This window comes from Branchiostoma belcheri, unplaced genomic scaffold (genome assembly GCF_001625305.1).
Source record: "Branchiostoma belcheri isolate BF01 breed outbred unplaced genomic scaffold, Haploidv18h27 scaffold31, whole genome shotgun sequence".
Lineage (NCBI taxonomy): Eukaryota > Metazoa > Chordata > Leptocardii > Amphioxiformes > Branchiostomatidae > Branchiostoma > Branchiostoma belcheri.
The window spans coordinates 1083183-1099823 of NW_017803921.1; the positions used below are offsets into that span (position 1 = coordinate 1083183).

The window sequence follows — 16641 nt, forward strand, 5'->3', positions numbered from 1 at the left end:
GTATTTTTTCAGTATTATGATGTTCAGTATTTTTCCAAAAATTTTTAAGTCTTTTACATTGAAAGAACATATGGTTTTCGTCCTCTATTTCCAAACAGATGTTACATAGAGGTGACTGTATTAATTTCCATTTCTCGGGTTCTAACATATTTCTGCCTATCGCTTTGTGCCAACTACAGATAACATGTTTGTAGTACAAAGGTATGTGTTCCATGTTAGGACAATCCCGTTTGTCTTTAAATTGCATATTTAGAATAAGGAAATCTTTTCCAAAACTGTTAAGAAACAGACGTGGAAGTATCTTCCAGTCCCCCTCTGAGTTATCCATTAACCGCCTGATAACACTAGCATGTAAGGCATCAATTTGCGATGGAATATGAGTCATCTTTAGACCTGTATTACAATCTTCGACCTGATGTCCAAAATTTATAAGCATTTTAGCTAGTTAGTTAGTTACAGAGGTAGCTCAGGACCTGCAGCAAGTATATGTACCGGTATGTACTTGGATGCTCGACGTTGTAAACCTTACACACACAGACTTGTCAGCCTGCATGACCCAGGAGCAAGTAGGGAACAATACTCTGGCATACTTGTGAGCAAAGGTATGCACGTGCAAGTTTAAACTGTCTCAGTTAAACTGCGAATGGCTCATTAAATCAGTTATGGTTCCTTTGATCGTCACATCCTACATGGATAAACTGTGGTAATTTTAGAGCTAATACATGCGGAAGAAGCGCCGACCTCACGGCCTGGCGTGCATCTATCAGACCAAGACCAACCCGGGGTTCGCCCCGGTCCCTTTGGTGACTCTGGATAACCCACCGGCGACAGATCATTCGAATGTCTGCCCTATCAACTTTCCGGGAGTGTAAATAAAATCTATTTGTCTTTTATTTACACTCCCGGAGTGTATATAAAAGACAAATAGATTTTATTTACACTCCCGGAGTGTATATAAAAGACAAATAGATTTTATTTACACTCCCGGAGTGTATATAAAAGACAAATAGATTTTATTTACACACCGGGAGTGTAAATAGCCACGTTCTTTTTTTATTAAAGCGGCACCGAGCTGATTATAAGTGATATATGTACCCCGGGGATAATTTATGCGATATTTCGGATGTGAGGTGTTTCTATTAAGGTGTAGGGTCATGATTCCGGTATTTTCTGAATTTCATCTGAAAAATATAAAAGAAAAAAGGTAAAAAAAATCTGGATACTGTTGAACCCTCTTATGATCTTTATGAGCCACCATTTTGTTGTAGACGATTACGTCATACAAAATCATGTAGACTGAATTACATGTACATTGTTTACTTATTCATTTATTGTGATTTGACGAATATCAAGCCCCAAGTAAGGATATTTCAGATATTGCAGGCGGGAAGGGCTACAGAAATGGACATGGGCACCAAAACCCTATGCTCTGCATAGAGCACGGGTAGACCTTTAGGGGCGGGAGAAGGTTCTGAATGTGTGACATGGGCTTCTCATTTCTACAAGTTTTATATACATGTACTAGTGTGTGCTTTTTCATGGTCGTATTTTGACTTGTATCATGACAAGGTTAGGTTGTGTATTGCAAACCTCCTTGGTCATGACAACGATAGAGAAGAAATAAGGTTGTGTACCTTAGAAAACTACATGTTTGTTTGCAGTGATTTACCAACCTGATGAAACTATTTTACAAATGTCTTTTCTGACAGTGTAGAAGTTACTGTTGAATTCACCTCCGACATGTCAGCAAAAAGGAAGAAGGGCAAGAGGAGGAAGATGCAAGACTGGCAAGAGGAAGAACAGGAAATGCAAGAGGAAGTAGATGGAGTAGAACTACTAGAAGAAGAGGACCAGTATGAGGAGGGGGAGGGCGGAAATACCCACATGGAAAAACAGCCTGGGAAGAAACGCCACACGCAGACAAAACACCCAGGTGAGAAACGCTTCATGTGTGAGGTGTGCAGCTGGCAGTTCAGCCGGCTGGGCGACCTCAAGAGCCACCTGCGGACCCACACGGGGGAGAGACCCTACAAGTGCGAGCAGTGCGGCCGGGCGTTCAGCCAGCACAGCGCGTGGAGGACCCACATGCGGACCCACTCCGGTGAGAAACCCTTCATGTGTGATGAGTGCGGTCGACAGTTCAGCGGCCAGGGCCAGCTCAAGAGCCATCTGCGAACTCACACTGGGGAGCAACCCTACACCTGCGACGAGTGTGGCAAAAACTTCAGCGATCAGAGCAACCTTAGGAGACACAAACGGACACACACCGGGGAGAAACCTCACAAGTGTGAGATTTGCCACAAGGGGTTTGTTGAGAAACATGCTCTGAAAATCCACCGATACACCCACAGCAGTGAAAAGCCCTACAGTTGCGATCTGTGCGACAAATAGTTTAAGTACACAGACACGCTAAAGAAACACTTGAAAACTCACACCGGAGAGAAACCTCACATTTGTGACCAGTGTGGCAAGCAGTTTAGTCGCCTGTCAAATCTGAAAAGACACAAACTAACCCATACCGGCGAGAAACCCTACATGTGTATCATCTGTGGCAAGCAGTTCAGTCAGCTGGGTGCTCTGAAAACACATAAGAACACTCACACTGTTGGCTTTGTTTGGTAATTGCATTTTTGTGGAAATTAATTCGTAAAGATACTCAGACATTCAAAATTGTTAAGCTGTAATCTTATGCAGTATGTCGTAAACTGGATTCAAACTCAAGGGAGATTCATACTTCACTTAAGTACTAGTATGTTGTCAGGACTCAGCACTACAGTGAGATTACAACTGGTGCAGGGGTTACATTATCAGTATTCTACTGTTGTATAGGCCAAGGGTTCGGGGTGTGTTGTTATTTTGTTTATCCTTCGTTAACTAATAGAATAAGAGTACTATAAATAAAAGAGACCTAATGAAATAATTCTTAGATGAGTTAGCAAAAAAATGTGACAAAATTCTTAAACGGCCAGCCACTTCTGAAGCCTGGTGGAGGCGAAAAGAAAGTCAAAGAAATCAAGACCTTCATACATAGTAATAAACTTATCAAAAATGTGACACCACCACCATCCAGGGTAACGTAAACTTTATTTCTAAAGTTTCTCCACAGAATTAGATAGGAAGACAGCAAAAGCTGGACACATGTACCACCAAAAGTAACCTTACCTTAACCTTTGGTCACTCCGAATGTTTCAAGCATTGCTTGCTTTTTTCTCAATAGTCCCCTAAAGATGGCACTTTAAATGAGAAGCTTGATATCAGTCACACTTTGCCTTTTGTTATCATAACATCACAGACCGCTAACCATAATTTAGAACCAATATGCGCCATAAACCATTTTGCTATGTTTTTGTAACATAACACACAAAGCAATGACTATCCACACAGGAAATCAAAACTATTAATGTACCAAGACTTTGCTTCATTAAGTATGTCATTTACAATTCAAGAGTTAATTGTTAAAACAATCACAAAGAAAGGTGTTCATCTGGCTTACACAAAAGAGCGTTGCTTTTTATTGTCTTGTTTTGAATGAAAAGTCCTAATCTCAAAGCAGATGGAGGATGTGTTACATCTAAGGGTGATTATATTGGCTATACAGTATACAGTACAGATACTGGTATGTTACAGCAAAGGGTGATAATACTGGCTATACAGTACAGATAACTATTTCTGACTGCCAGGCTTCGCAGACATCTTCAACCACCCTCCTCATCCTATGCTTGGAGATTGCTTACATGTACAGTCAAAACATTACATTACATTCATGATCTGCATTTCTTACAGAAAGTCATGGACTTGAATGAATTTCAAGAGTTTTTCTTTCCATAGGAACCATTTCTATTCTGCCTAGTTACAAAAAGAACAGAAACAAGCTACACCAAGGAGAGACTATACTTATTTGTTGAATCTTTCTTAGTCAGTAATATGTATACAATGTACATATCCACACCATTCCTCCACTGTCAAGTTACATCTCATGACTGTACACAGAAAAAAATTAGACAAAGTAAAAAGTCTTCCAAGTCAGAAAATAAGTACTTCTCATCAGAAACTTCTTTCTTTTTCTTGTAAGCTGTCTTGTAAGCTATGTTTGTTTTTTCCTGTTCTTGTTCGGATGTTCTGGCAGTGAGTCAGGGTGACATCTTACAGCTTCAGATCTCTGGCATTGACCTGAAAAGAAAATACAGAGGGTTGTAGTGCATTGCTGAATACATATATGACAGAACAGCAGTTTTCATGCATTCAATTTTTCCATCATGTGGAGCACCAATGGCATCCTAGGGTGGTCTGGGGGCATCCTCCAAGAAAATCTTTACCCCCTGAAACACTATCTCCTGCGCTTTGAGGGCCAAAGTTGCTGGTAGACTAAGCTTAGTTTAACGACATCTGTTTTGGTGAAAAAATTACAGAAGGCTTTCAGTTTCCTTTTCGGGGGAAGCGTGTCTGTGTCTATCAAAGATAATGAACCGGGGGAAATTTTCGCCTGTGATGAGCAGAGAAATTCTGTCAAATAATAGAAATTCAGCACAACAAAAAAGTTCCCTTACCGCGCCGACCAGCCCCTTGCCGTTGACCCAGTCCACGATCTGTTCTGCGATCTCGATGGCGCAGCGGCGCTGGCCCTCCCGTGTGTTGGCGCCCAGGTGGGGCACGGCAATCACGTTAGGGTGCTGCACCAGCGCAGTGTTAGTGGTCGGCTCCTGGAGGGGACGATGGAAAAGATTGAATTTGATATTGAGTTCAAATCAAAGTTCTCACCACTTCTTTTGAATTATTGACATACGAACCAATCATCACTATCAGAACTCATACATGTACTACCACTTGTATATGCAGGCTAGTGCAGGTATGATTGGAGCAGGTACGAGTGTCATTCAAGGCACACTACGGTTGTACTCAGTTGTGCAGTGTACATGTATGCCTTGAATGACTGAAGGTAATTTAGTTTGTGTGGGGTTCATGTTGAGTCCAATCATACAGCAAAATTGAAGAAAAGCACAAGCATGAATTATTTGCGGTGGTCCAAGTGCTCATCTTGAACCAGCATTCCACTCACTCATTCTCTTCCCTAGAAACATTTACTTGCTGTTATGGCACACATTGAAATTCCTACATTCCTTAACAGAGTGTGTAGTGCAAATTGTAAAAGTAGCAACATGTGTATTTTGTGTTGAACTGCAGCACTGAAACAAATCTGTAATAAAAAACGATTATTTCAAACAATGCTCACATACCCCAGCATTCTGAAAAGGCTCATCAGAGTTACAATACATTTCAGTAACACATCACCAGGAACATACTGTGCCTGTGTGAAAGCCAGTTTTTGTTGGATATTTGTTCATCATTAGGTTGCAGAATTATTACCATGCAGGAATTTTTACAGATGACATCCCCTCTATAGTTTTCATATGCAGTGTCGGAAAAGACATTGTCTGCTACCGGCAAAATTCTGATGCAACGTACATTAAACATCCAACAAAACCTGTGAAACATTCAGCCGAAATGTGCAGGCACAGTGCAGGTCATGCACATACATGTACTGTGTAAGGGGTTAGAGGTCACAGTATCCCATCATGCCCTGCAGCCAGGACCGACCTGCTCCCAGGTGTCGATGGCGGCGCCGGCGATGGTTCCCGCCTCCAACGCCTTCAGCAGGTCCGCCTCCGAGATGATCCCGCCCCGCGACACGTTCAGGACCTTCAGGCCCTGTTTGCACTTCCCAAACACCGCCTCGTTCATCAGGTCTAGGGAGAGGTCGAAGGGTGTATGGGGGGGGGGAAGAATGAGGTTTAAGTTGTATTTGCTGAGGTGGGCTGAGAATTGAACTGTTTGGTTGAAGATCACAAGCTAGCTTGCTCATATGTATGTGTTTGTAATGAAAAATAAATTAGCATTTTGTTTAGATATAGCAAAACCATTTCTTTTTAAATGATCTATTGAAATCTTTTTCTCCAAGCAGAGGTTTAGGCTTCATGCTTATCATTGACATGTTTTCAGGCCCCTTGATTGGCCCTTTCTTGTACAGGTACAGTATCTTTTTCTACGCCAGCCAAAGTGGGTGGCAAATGGATACTGCCTCGCCAATTTAATGCTGCCTACCCATTTGATACTTTCTTGCAGCCACCAAAAGATCTGTTTGGGATGAATGAAATATGAGAATTGGTGTTTTTTTGTAAGCCTGTGATCTTGGAACAAACAGGTCAATACATACACACCCTGAACTCTTCATGTACGTGTACTGTTGCATACCTTCTCCCACACATCCAGAGCTGCCCCTGCACACTTCCCAGACTCCAGAGCTCGCAATATCGCCGCTTCTTCGTAAATCCCGCCCCGTGCCACGTTGACAACCCGCATGCCGTCCTTGCACTTAGCAAACGTCTCGTCACACAGCATATCTTGGGTGAGAAACATGCCGCGAGTTGGTAAGTAAGTACAAGCAGAACATGCAACATACTGTGAGTCTTGAAACCCTCATGGGTGGTTTTGATACACGTGTACACACAGACCCAATTTAGACAACCCCATGCACAAACTGATGTACTTAACAGTACTGTTAAAATATTCTAAAGTGCCCTGAAACATAAGCTTGAAGTGGAAGCAATATGTAGCAACAGCTAGAAGTAGTTTAGTAGTTTTACTTTTTACAAGTACTGCATTTGCCTGTGTTCCAAATAAAATTTCCCAATTATCCTATAATCTAAATCCTATAATCTTTTTTGTGGGTTATAGATTACATGCTTGTTATCAAAGCCCCACATACACAGGCAGCATGCACACTGATCACTATCAGTATTAACCCATTGACGTAATTAACCCTCAGGGGACTGTGCCAAGGGGAAACCTTCCCGAAAGCAAGCTAAAAACCAGTGGAGCCCATCATTACAACCCATCTGTATGCATTGCTCTCCAAAACATCTGATACTTTGTACACATTGTACCATGCTCATCAGTCTAATCAGCTGCTCTAGAACACTGTACTGTAATTTACTACACTATACTATGCCTGCCTGCCTAAATGCCTAGGCCAGAACTAGCCCCTTGCACCTACTACTGGCCACTTACACTATACTATACTACATGTATATGTATGATACATGAACTATACTATTCTATCCTATACTTTACTATATTATACTGTTTTAAACTGTACTATAGTAAACTTAGTAAACTGTTTTAACAATACTATACAATTACCATACTTTAGTATAAAACCCAAGTATGACATAAGGGAAGGTTTATGCTGTAGAAACCTACTCTGTGTCTGTGGGATGAGTGGCACGTGGACAGTGATGTAGTCACACTTGGGCCACAGTTGCTCCAGATCCATCCACTCCACATTAAACTCTGACGCCGTCTTGGCATCAATGATAGGGTCATAACCGATTGTCTGCAACAAAAAATATTTGCCTTAAAATTTAAAGTTTAATTTTCTTGGAAAGAACTCCTGAGAAATATTCAAGTTTCAACAACTAACCTAAATATCCTTTGCTGTTAAGACTATTTTCTGCACTTCAAGGGGCAAATTTTGCTGGTAGACTAAGCTTACTTTAATGACATGTTCTTCCATATCTTTACATGCCAATTTATATCTGTCAATGATGATGAATTGGGTAAAATTTTTGTCAATCCTGAGCGGCAAAATTCAGTCAAAGGACAGAAAGACAGACCCTGGCTAGAACACTGATCAGTTGAATGTATTGTATTTTCTTAGGAGGTTCACAACTGGCACATACAATGGTTGTACTTGTAGCCAAGTTAGACTTGTAGCCAACTGTCTTTTGTAGTGGTAAATTGTTGATGAATGACTGGAGGCATCACATATTGAAGCTACCAGCTGTTGTCAATACTCAACATAACATAGCATGCCACTAGCAGCTGCCACTGGAAATATTTAGTATTTTCCTGACATGCACAACTGATCATTCTATTCAGAATGGCATATGCCCTTTTAAAGCTACATTATTTAGCACATATACAGTTAAATCTGTCTGTGAACAAATAAGGGAATGAAAAAAATGGTGGACAGGTGGTCACTCTGGTCAGGATTCTTGGTCAATGGGGAAAATAATCGAAGGAACCACCAAAACGTGGTCACATCTACTAAAGGAGTACAGTTTGCCGCTCTGAAACCAGTTGGGAGTTCCCTTGTTCTTGTATTAAGAATCTAGAGTGGCAAACTGTACTCCTTTAGTAGACCAACTCCCTTATAAACCCCCTTATATACTTCACCACTTTCAACTCTTTCCATCTGCCTCTAAAGCTTGATAGAGGCTAGGTGATCTGTAGTACAGGTTTAACTGTTAGTAGTACATGTAGTTTGTAATTGCCCTCTAAAATTCTATTGAAAGCAGAAGTTGTTGGTCTCACCGTCATGCCGAATGCCTGCATCCTCAGAGCCACCTCCTTGCCGATCCTCCCCAGGCCGATGATGCCTAATGTCTTCCCATACAGCTCATTACCCATGAACTGCAGAAACAAAAAAAGACACATGTTACATTAGAGCACTGACCAAAGACTTTAGATCTACCACAAATAATAAAAGGACTGCATTGTATTTCTATAGGGCTATTGCTTCAGCTTTAACAGACAAAGTGTGACAAAACTTCCATTCATTTCTTGGCTTCATAATAAAACTTTTTTGACAGTTTCTCACCTTTTTCCTATCCCATCTGCCCTCCCTCATAGACATGTGAGCCTGCGGGATTTGCCTGGAAAAATACAAACAAGTTAAAACAATTATCAATCGCATGTGGTTAGATTTCTGAAATTACATTCACACTATACTTACAAAGACTTATCACATTTATGTAAGTATTGACATACCAGGTGACTTATCACCTTTTCAAGACTGTAAGGTTTGATCCACTTGGATGGACATGCTTGATATGAAGCATCAGTCTTTATTAAGTGGCATCGTGGTTTGATAACACAGTGAACTGAAAATAGCAATACTGACCTTGCTAAACTTCCGATGAGGAAACAGGTGTGTTCTGCAGCACTCAGTGTGTTTCCTCCGGGTGTGCTGGGGGGGAGGGGGTTGTGAAAGGGTCACATACAATGAATGAATCTGTATTGTATGATATACATTCATTGTATGAGGTTTACATATTTCAATCTAAAAATTAGAGTATCTACAAGTTATTCTGATTTTCATATGCTAAGTGGTCATCTACCTAACTATATCCAGCTAGGTTTTCTTATACAATGATTTTCTGTACCATACCATTCAGATTTGATCAGGTACATGTACACCAGATGTTACTGTTTGGACCTAGCCTGGATGCAATCCTCTGTAGTTTCTGTATATTCCCTAATGCTGCTGGCCACTACATTAGGGAGCCAGTGGAAACCACGGAGAGTGGCACCCAGGCTAGTTTGGACCTGCCACGGGTGTTACAATGCAACACTTACAATGTATTTATAAGTGCACAGCCCTGCCCTAGCCTGACTTACTTCATGACGACGATGTTCTTCTTGGTAGCGGAGGGAATGTCCACATTGTCCACGCCGGTTCCCGCACGACCCACGATTTTCAGACAGTCGCTGGCCCCGATCACGTCGGCCGTCACCTTGGTGGCCGAACGGACGATCAGCCCATCGTAACCCTGAGGAGAGAAACCAAATTTTAAGACTCTGAAACAAAATTGAAATGTAATTACCAATAGAACACATTTTCAGACATTTGGCTGCAAGGTTTTAAACTTCTCCCAACTAACTTTTGCTATATGGTAATATCCAAATTCTGAAACAACCTTGGATGTTGTTGTTGTCTCTACTTCTCTGCTGAACTCGTGGGACTATGGTCACATGCTTTATCATCATATTTCACTCCATAGTCCATACGGTATGGATGAAATATATTGTTTTTTCTCGTGTTTCTTCTCCTCCACCTCCTGCTGCCATTTGTAGTCAAATGGATTTAACTCAAACTGCTGGGTTTTCAGTTGTTTTTCCAACTAAAGGGGCTCAGTATACAGGAAAGACACAACATCATTCTTTAATGAAAGTATGAAGAAAGAAGTTTGTGTATATCTATATACACATAACGATGTACACGTATGTTTATATCCATATTTATCTATTTACCTATTCCATTTAACCCCATGGAAACTTCCTTCACACAGTGCAAAACCCTATAAACTCACAAAGCACCTCGATCCGACTTAACGTGATGGAAATTTCCCAAACTCTTCAAATCGATCACCCGCGGGAACTTGCGTCACTCTTGATTTTTCTCTTTTTAATCTACAAACTAGTCAGAGTATTTACAACTTATCCTGATTGTCATATGCTAAATTGTCGTCTTTGACATGCAATTTACCTACACTGCAGAAACCTCCTTTATGCAGTGCAAAACCTCGTAAAGTTAACGTGATGGAAATTTCCCAAACTCTTCAAATCGATCACCCGCGGGAACTTGCGTCACTCGGGTAATTGCCAATGGATGATCCCCCGCTATCTACCCTCGATAGTAGGCAGGAACGCTTTGGAGTAAACGACTCCATCAAATGAAAAGCTTTGTCCCTCCTGAGGGGGTTACAGGTAATAAATTCTGTCATTACACGGTTGGGTAAACTGTAATGGGGGTGAAGGGTACAAGGACAGGTAATCCCTCTCTTTCACTATAATTTAATGGTAGAATCCAGCCAATTGTTTGAGACATGAGAAAGAGAAATGGGGAAAAGTACAAGTCACAGTGACAGCCATGCCATGATACTGGCTGTCAAAACATAGAACCCTTGTGAACTTTGTAAGGCAATCAGAGACTACACCCCCTCCTGCCAAGCACCCTCTGGCAGAGCATACAGACACACACACTCACACACACGCACAAATCTAGACTGTCACAGACAGACAGACAAGAAAAATCACAATGAAATTAAGGCAATAAGCCCCATATGATGTCATCACCTGCTAAAACCTGATAATATTTTAGTGCTGATAACCAATAGCCCTACACAGTACCTTCAATCCATATTGATCGACCTTTCTGTTCAACCTATCAATGTCAACTAAAGGAGCTTAAGGTGGCCAAGTGATGTCAAATGCAGTGATCGGTATCGGTGCGCAGCTGGCACCAGTGAGCACATCACCCGTTCTATTACAGGGGAATTAACAAACGTAATGGAAGTGTCCTTGAAGCTTACGGTTGGTGGATGAATTGAAAGTTGCAGGAATATTCCACAAAGCTTATTATAAACCTAGACTCGACCAGGCTGGTTATGGATAATGGAATTTGTCTTCGTAGCGATTGCAGTTCAGTGCTGGAAATCCCACACGCAAATGAGCGTGAGAAAGTTGCCTATGTCAAAAGTTTCCTGTGTATAAGTTGGCCTGAGCTGGTTTAACAACCAGATTGTACGTTACCTCGAAGGCTGGCGTACAATCTGACGTTACATACGTTCTTGACGTACATCAAAGCAGGCCAATTCACAAGCAGGAATTTTTTATCTACATAGTTTTCGTACGCTCGCATGCACATGCAGTTTTCGTAGCCTCTACCAGGCACCGCGGATCGCTAGAAAAATAGTAGAAATTGGCCGAAATAAAGGGATAGTATACCAGAGAAGATCCAGGGCCATAGAAGCTCCAATTTGCGACCCACGTGGGGCTACAGTTTTCGTACCGTCAGGTCTTTGCTTGTGTGTAAATTGCGTCACAAGCAAATGTTTGTTTAAATCATTGCATCACCCTTGTAACACCACAGGGTACTACGCACTGCAAACACTTCAAACATGTTTAAAGTAGCAATCAAACACAGAAGAGGAAAGATAACGATTCATTAGAAGTTAATCATTAACTTCTTAGGTTTAAAGTTTAGATAGGTCAGAAAGCGTAGTCATTCTGACTTTTCTAGATGGGGTCTTTTAATTAAAACATGCTTAATGTCATCTGAGAATTTATGGAGATGAATTGGTCTGAGGTCTAATTGGCTGTAATTTGTCTGACATCAAGCACTTTAGTAATTTGTCATTGACCCAATGTAGTCAATTTGGTGATAGTAAAAGTCAACTGACCCAAGGAGGCCATATATATATATAAATGGATATTATAGTCATTATACATATATACATATAAACATATAGTCAATTGACAGGGGCCCCACTTCTAACCTTGAGTTGAGATCACAAATGTGTCACCTATGGGGGGTCTTGTCTGTATACTAGCTGGTAACCACAGTAGTCCTAATAGGGTCAATGCAAGTTTAGATGGCTCAACTTGAGTGTCAGCCCATTGAAAATTATGTAAAATCAAAACAGCTGATGATTAGACCCTTCTAGACCCCCTTCCCCTGTCCGTACTCTAACAAAGGAGTTCAAAAGACAGATATTACAATACAGACAATACCGGTAAGTAAACACCAAACTGTTTTGTGTTTTGACAGTTGTTTGATACAGAGCAACGTGGCAGAGCTGTCTATGTGGCCTGGTTTTCACACATGGCAGCCAAAAAACAACACACACACTGTCTGTGTGTCTCCAGCAGCGTGCCAATGTCTATAGGACCTCGATACCACTAGCCTGAAACCCCTGACTGTTTCCAGGCTTTTACAGGGCCTTCACAGGCCAGATCCTAGGCTCCAAGGCCAACATGCCCCCAAGGAAATTTTACCACATCCCCCTTGAGTACGCAAGATGTCTAACTCTGGTTTGGGACGTATTTTTCTTTTCCCGAAGGATTTGATATCGCCTCCCGTGCTAGAAGTCTGGCATCAACCCTCCTAACATTGTCAAAATTGTGTCAAAAGATCGCTGTAGGGCTCATACAAACGCCAGAGTCGTCCTGACCCAGTATCGGGCTGTCAGGCGAGGCTAGGCGGGGCTCCATCAATCATTAACCCGACGGACACACGTGCGGGCTCCCGTCACATGTGACGGTGGAAAATCCCCAAGCCGTCCCCAGCCGACCGCCGCTGTTATATCAGACGGTGTGTGGAATGCGTGGCATCCATTCTCGCAGTGATAGAACGAAATTACGCTGTAAAATATATACGCGGCGTGGCAGCCGCCCCCAAACCGCCCCCCTCCCACCTTTCCAAATCCTCTTCCCAAAACACAAAGCTCTCTTTCTCACAATAAATTAGAAACATCGCAAAGTTTATGAAATCGTGACAAATTGTAAATGTCGTGGTAAAAAGTGATTTTTATGCAACAGTTGGCGGATATTTGTTCAGTTTTATATTACACATGGTCTGCACGTGAGTATCTAGCTAGCAGGCTCGACTTGGGAAAGAGCCGGCTCGAATTTCTAAACCCTTTGAAAAAGATAGCTGGAGCGTGGCCGTGGACGTACAAGCATGACCCACTTGGTAAATGGCAATATATATTTCTTATGGTCTAACGTTGATATAAACGCAATCTGTGAGAATATACAAGAAACCGAATAACAAAAACCGCTTGTGCATTCAGAAATTGATCGAGGAAAAATATATCCTATGTGCATGATGCAACTTGAACCCACCTTAATTTTCTCACAAAGCTCCTCCTTCGTCATGTCCGTCTTCATGTCCACCACAATTCCCGCCTTTTCCAAAACTTCTTTACATTCGGGGGCGACGCTGTCGCTAATCAGGATTTTCTTGATGCTAGGAGGCGACATGGTTTTGGTTTAGAGATGCGAGGTCCTTCTTTGAGCAAGCCAAGCCGGCAAATGACACGGATGTGTATGTGTGCCAGTGGAAAATACCGCTCCTGAGGGCCACGTGGTCTAAGCATATGCCTATTTATGGTAATAGTGGGCGGAGCCTAAGGAAATTCCTCCGAAAGAAAAGAATTTGCAAAACGATTTCAAGACTTGTTTTATCTCTAGACAGTTTGGCTCATCTCAAAATGTTCACAAAGATATTTTTGCTAACGTGTAATGTTGTGGCTACTTCCTAGTTTCACGTGCGTGACCTTCGACCTTATGGGCGAGGCGACATCTTGCGATGTATCTACAAACTACAGACAGAAGGCGTCTACTCTCCAAGCAGAGGTTTGGGGTTATTTTGGCGTGTTTGTAGGCTTTTTTTATCGGGGTTTCTCTTTTGCACTGGAATTGTTTTGGGGTTGGGTGAAAAAAATTCCAATGCAAAAGAGAAACCCCGATAAAAAGCCTACAAACACGCCAAAAATAACCCCAAACCCAAACCTCTGCTTGGAGAGTAGATGACCCGTGACTGTCGTCTGGGAATGCACAGTTGTGAAAGGATATCATTAATCATTTAGAAATCCGCAGACAGATGTTTTATAAACTGACGATCGTGAAATTCTGGATAAACAAGCCATCTGAGTTATGTCGATCGTCCATCTATTCGGTGTACAATGTACTGTGGTATGGGATTTTCATCATATAGCTAGGTTCTCTTTCCTTCCATTCATTTATTTCTATCTAGGCGTCATGGCAGCTGCCGTCTGTTCACCACCACATTCATTTATTCGTTTTCATTAACTCATTCTATTGATCCAATCGCTCGTTCATTCATCTTTCCAGTCATTCGCACATTCTATGGATCCAAACATCCATTCGTTCATCTGTCCATTCATCTATTCACTCATTCTATTGATCCAAACAATCGTTCAACCATCTATTCATTCATTCATTCAATCATTCATTCAATCATTCATTCATTCAAATTCATTCTGTTGATCCACCCGTATGTATCCACCAGCTAATATAAATTCATTAATCCATTCATGCACTCAATCTTTTCGTGTAAACATTTATCTAGCTATAGCTACTTATTCATTTCAATCTATCCATCCATCCATCCATCCACCAATCTATCAATTTATTCATCATTCATTCATCATTCTATCAACCATGCAGTCATAAAAGACCAACAAAAATATAAAGTTTTCGATAGTTTATTCTGAATAGACAAACTTCTTACAATTTAAGTTAAAGACTATATATACGTACAATATTTTTACAAGATATCGTTTCACATGATTTGTACACAGAAGTAGATAAACTTCTGTGTACGGATAAATTCTGACAATTACAAGTGTGATAATTTCATAATTTCATTAAAACACAGTTCAGAAATACAATTTTAGAAATATTTCGATTCCAACATATATTATATCTCTAAAACATAAATTTATAAGTGGCAATAAATAGCAATATAACAGCCACTATCTACAAGCAATTATAAGATTAAATATCACAGAGTCTCATTCCATATTCTGGAATGTCAATCATCAAAATTAACACCATTCCTACGATCTTTAAGGAACTGATGCTGTTCTAAGTCGTCTTACAAGACCTTCTTGATCTCGTCGTACAGGACCAGCACGAAGGCGCCGCCCATGCCGCGGAGGATGTTGGAGAAGGCCCCCTTGAAGAGTGCGCTCGAGCCCTCGTTCTTGATGATCTTCTTCCAGCAGTCGATGGTGTTCTTGTAGAGCAGCTCCTTGCGGCCAGACTGCATCATCATGCGGCGCCGCACGGTGTCGAACGGGTAGGAGATGACTCCGGAGGCGGTGGTCACTCCCTGGGCGATGGCCCAGGTCACGAAGAAGTTGTTGTACTCGGCTGGCACCATGCCCTTGGCGGTGTCGAAGCAGCCGAAGTAGGCGGCGCGGTAGACGATGATGCCCTGGACAGACACTCCGAAGCCGCGGTACAGTCCGTACATGCCGTCGGCCCTGTAGATTTTCTTCAGGCAGTCGCCGAGGCCGTTAAACTCACGCTTGCCGCCGCCGCCAACATCAGCGGCCAGGCGGGTCCGGGCGAAGTCCAGCGGGTAGACGAAGCACAGGGAGGTGGCCCCTGCTGCGCCGCCGGACGCCAGGTTTCCGGCAAAGTAGCGCCAGAACTGGGTCTTCTTGTCCACGCCGCCCAGGAAGACTTTCTTGTAGGTGTCCTTGAAGGCGAAGTTCAGGGCCTGGGTGGGGAAGTAGCGGATGACGTTGGCCAGGTTGCCGCGCCACAGCGATGCCACGCCCTGCTCCTTGCTCACGCGGCTGAAGCAGTCCACGATCCCCTTGTACTGCTTGTCCTTGGGGATGTCCTTAGACACAGCCTGCACCTGTAGTAGCATAGAGTAAAGAGAAATATAAGTAAAGCAATTCCAAAACAAAAATACATGGCTGTTCTATTCATTTTACCATTTATAACATAAATAGATGTTCTAGAACTCTCTTTGCTATTAATATTACTGCGCACTTTAAGTAGATGAAATACTAGTATAAGTAGACTAATTCGTAATGTTTCTAACTTTCTGATGCTACTGGTAACAAGATACAACTTAAGCATGTTAAGAAACAATCAAGTCTAAGAACTGGAAGTTTTCTTACCTGAAGGAGCAGCTTGACACGCTCGATGGGAGCCACCACAGTCTTGGAGACCCCGGCAGAGATCCCTCCGGCCAGGAAGTCCTTGATAAATCCGAATGCGTCAGACATCTTGACTATCAACACTTTGAAATTTCACAACTGGAAATTCAAAATACAAAAGGAAGCTTGCGACGAGTTGAACTCTTCAGAGTCAATCAGGCAAAACTAATGCTCGTCTGCGATTTTCGCCGCCTTTTATACCCTCCCGTGCACTGGAGAACAAAGGAAATTGAACAGGGCGCCCTGACCTGCTGCTCTCTGATTGGCCAATTACGCTGAGACAATGGAGATGGCCAGGGCGCTCTGACCTGCAAGGCTG

General features: G+C 42.1%; 3 protein-coding genes across 4 annotated transcripts; 1 reads left to right on the forward strand and 2 right to left on the reverse strand.

Moving 5' to 3' along the window:
* The first annotated feature begins 1740 nt into the window (after nt 1-1740).
* Nucleotides 1741-2391, forward strand: LOC109474453 (gastrula zinc finger protein XlCGF49.1-like). Its single transcript, XM_019774747.1, has one exon. It carries the CDS (start codon nt 1741-1743, stop codon nt 2389-2391), a length of 651 nt encoding a protein of 216 aa, XP_019630306.1.
* A 676-nt stretch (nt 2392-3067) lies between these two features.
* LOC109474588 (D-3-phosphoglycerate dehydrogenase-like) lies at nt 3068-13689 on the reverse strand. 2 transcript variants are annotated; one of them, XM_019774926.1, is made up of 9 exons: nt 13465-13689; nt 9457-9608; nt 8960-9025; nt 8657-8711; nt 8371-8469; nt 7258-7390; nt 5596-5744; nt 4548-4700; nt 3068-4170 (listed from the first exon to the last, which is right to left on the reverse strand). In XM_019774926.1, exons 1-9 carry the CDS (start codon nt 13600-13602, stop codon nt 4144-4146), a joined length of 972 nt encoding a protein of 323 aa, XP_019630485.1. In that variant the 5' UTR covers nt 13603-13689; the 3' UTR covers nt 3068-4143. The 2 variants fall into 2 exon arrangements, with proteins under 2 accessions (XP_019630485.1, XP_019630484.1); XM_019774925.1 differs by lacking the exon at nt 5596-5744 and adding an exon at nt 6250-6398 and having other exon boundaries at nt 13465-13686.
* Nucleotides 13690-14994: 1305 nt separating this feature from the next.
* On the reverse strand, nt 14995-16543 carry LOC109474592 (ADP,ATP carrier protein-like). Its single transcript, XM_019774931.1, has 2 exons — nt 16284-16543; nt 14995-16015 (listed from the first exon to the last, which is right to left on the reverse strand). The coding sequence occupies exons 1-2, from the start codon at nt 16389-16391 to the stop codon at nt 15242-15244; spliced, it is 882 nt and encodes a 293-aa protein (XP_019630490.1). The 5' UTR covers nt 16392-16543; the 3' UTR covers nt 14995-15241.
* Nucleotides 16544-16641: the final 98 nt, after the last annotated feature.

Excerpts from the sequence above, each read along its gene's own strand:
- LOC109474453 (XM_019774747.1), top strand. The coding sequence starts at position 1,741 with ATGTCAGCAAAAAGGAAGAAGGGCAAGAGGAGGAAGATGCAAGACTGG.
- LOC109474588 (XM_019774926.1), bottom strand. The coding sequence starts at position 13,602 with ATGTCGCCTCCTAGCATCAAGAAAATCCTGATTAGCGACAGCGTCGCC. Across the intron at positions 8,712-8,959 it reads CTCATCGGAAGTTTAGCAAG|GCAAATCCCGCAGGCTCACA; the intron begins GTCAGTATTGCT and ends GTATTTTTCCAG. Across the intron at positions 4,701-5,595 it reads CCATCGACACCTGGGAGCAG|GAGCCGACCACTAACACTGC; the intron begins GTCGGTCCTGGC and ends CGTCCCCTCCAG.
- LOC109474592 (XM_019774931.1), bottom strand. The coding sequence starts at position 16,391 with ATGTCTGACGCATTCGGATTTATCAAGGACTTCCTGGCCGGAGGGATC. Across the intron at positions 16,016-16,283 it reads GTGTCAAGCTGCTCCTTCAG|GTGCAGGCTGTGTCTAAGGA; the intron begins GTAAGAAAACTT and ends ATGCTACTACAG.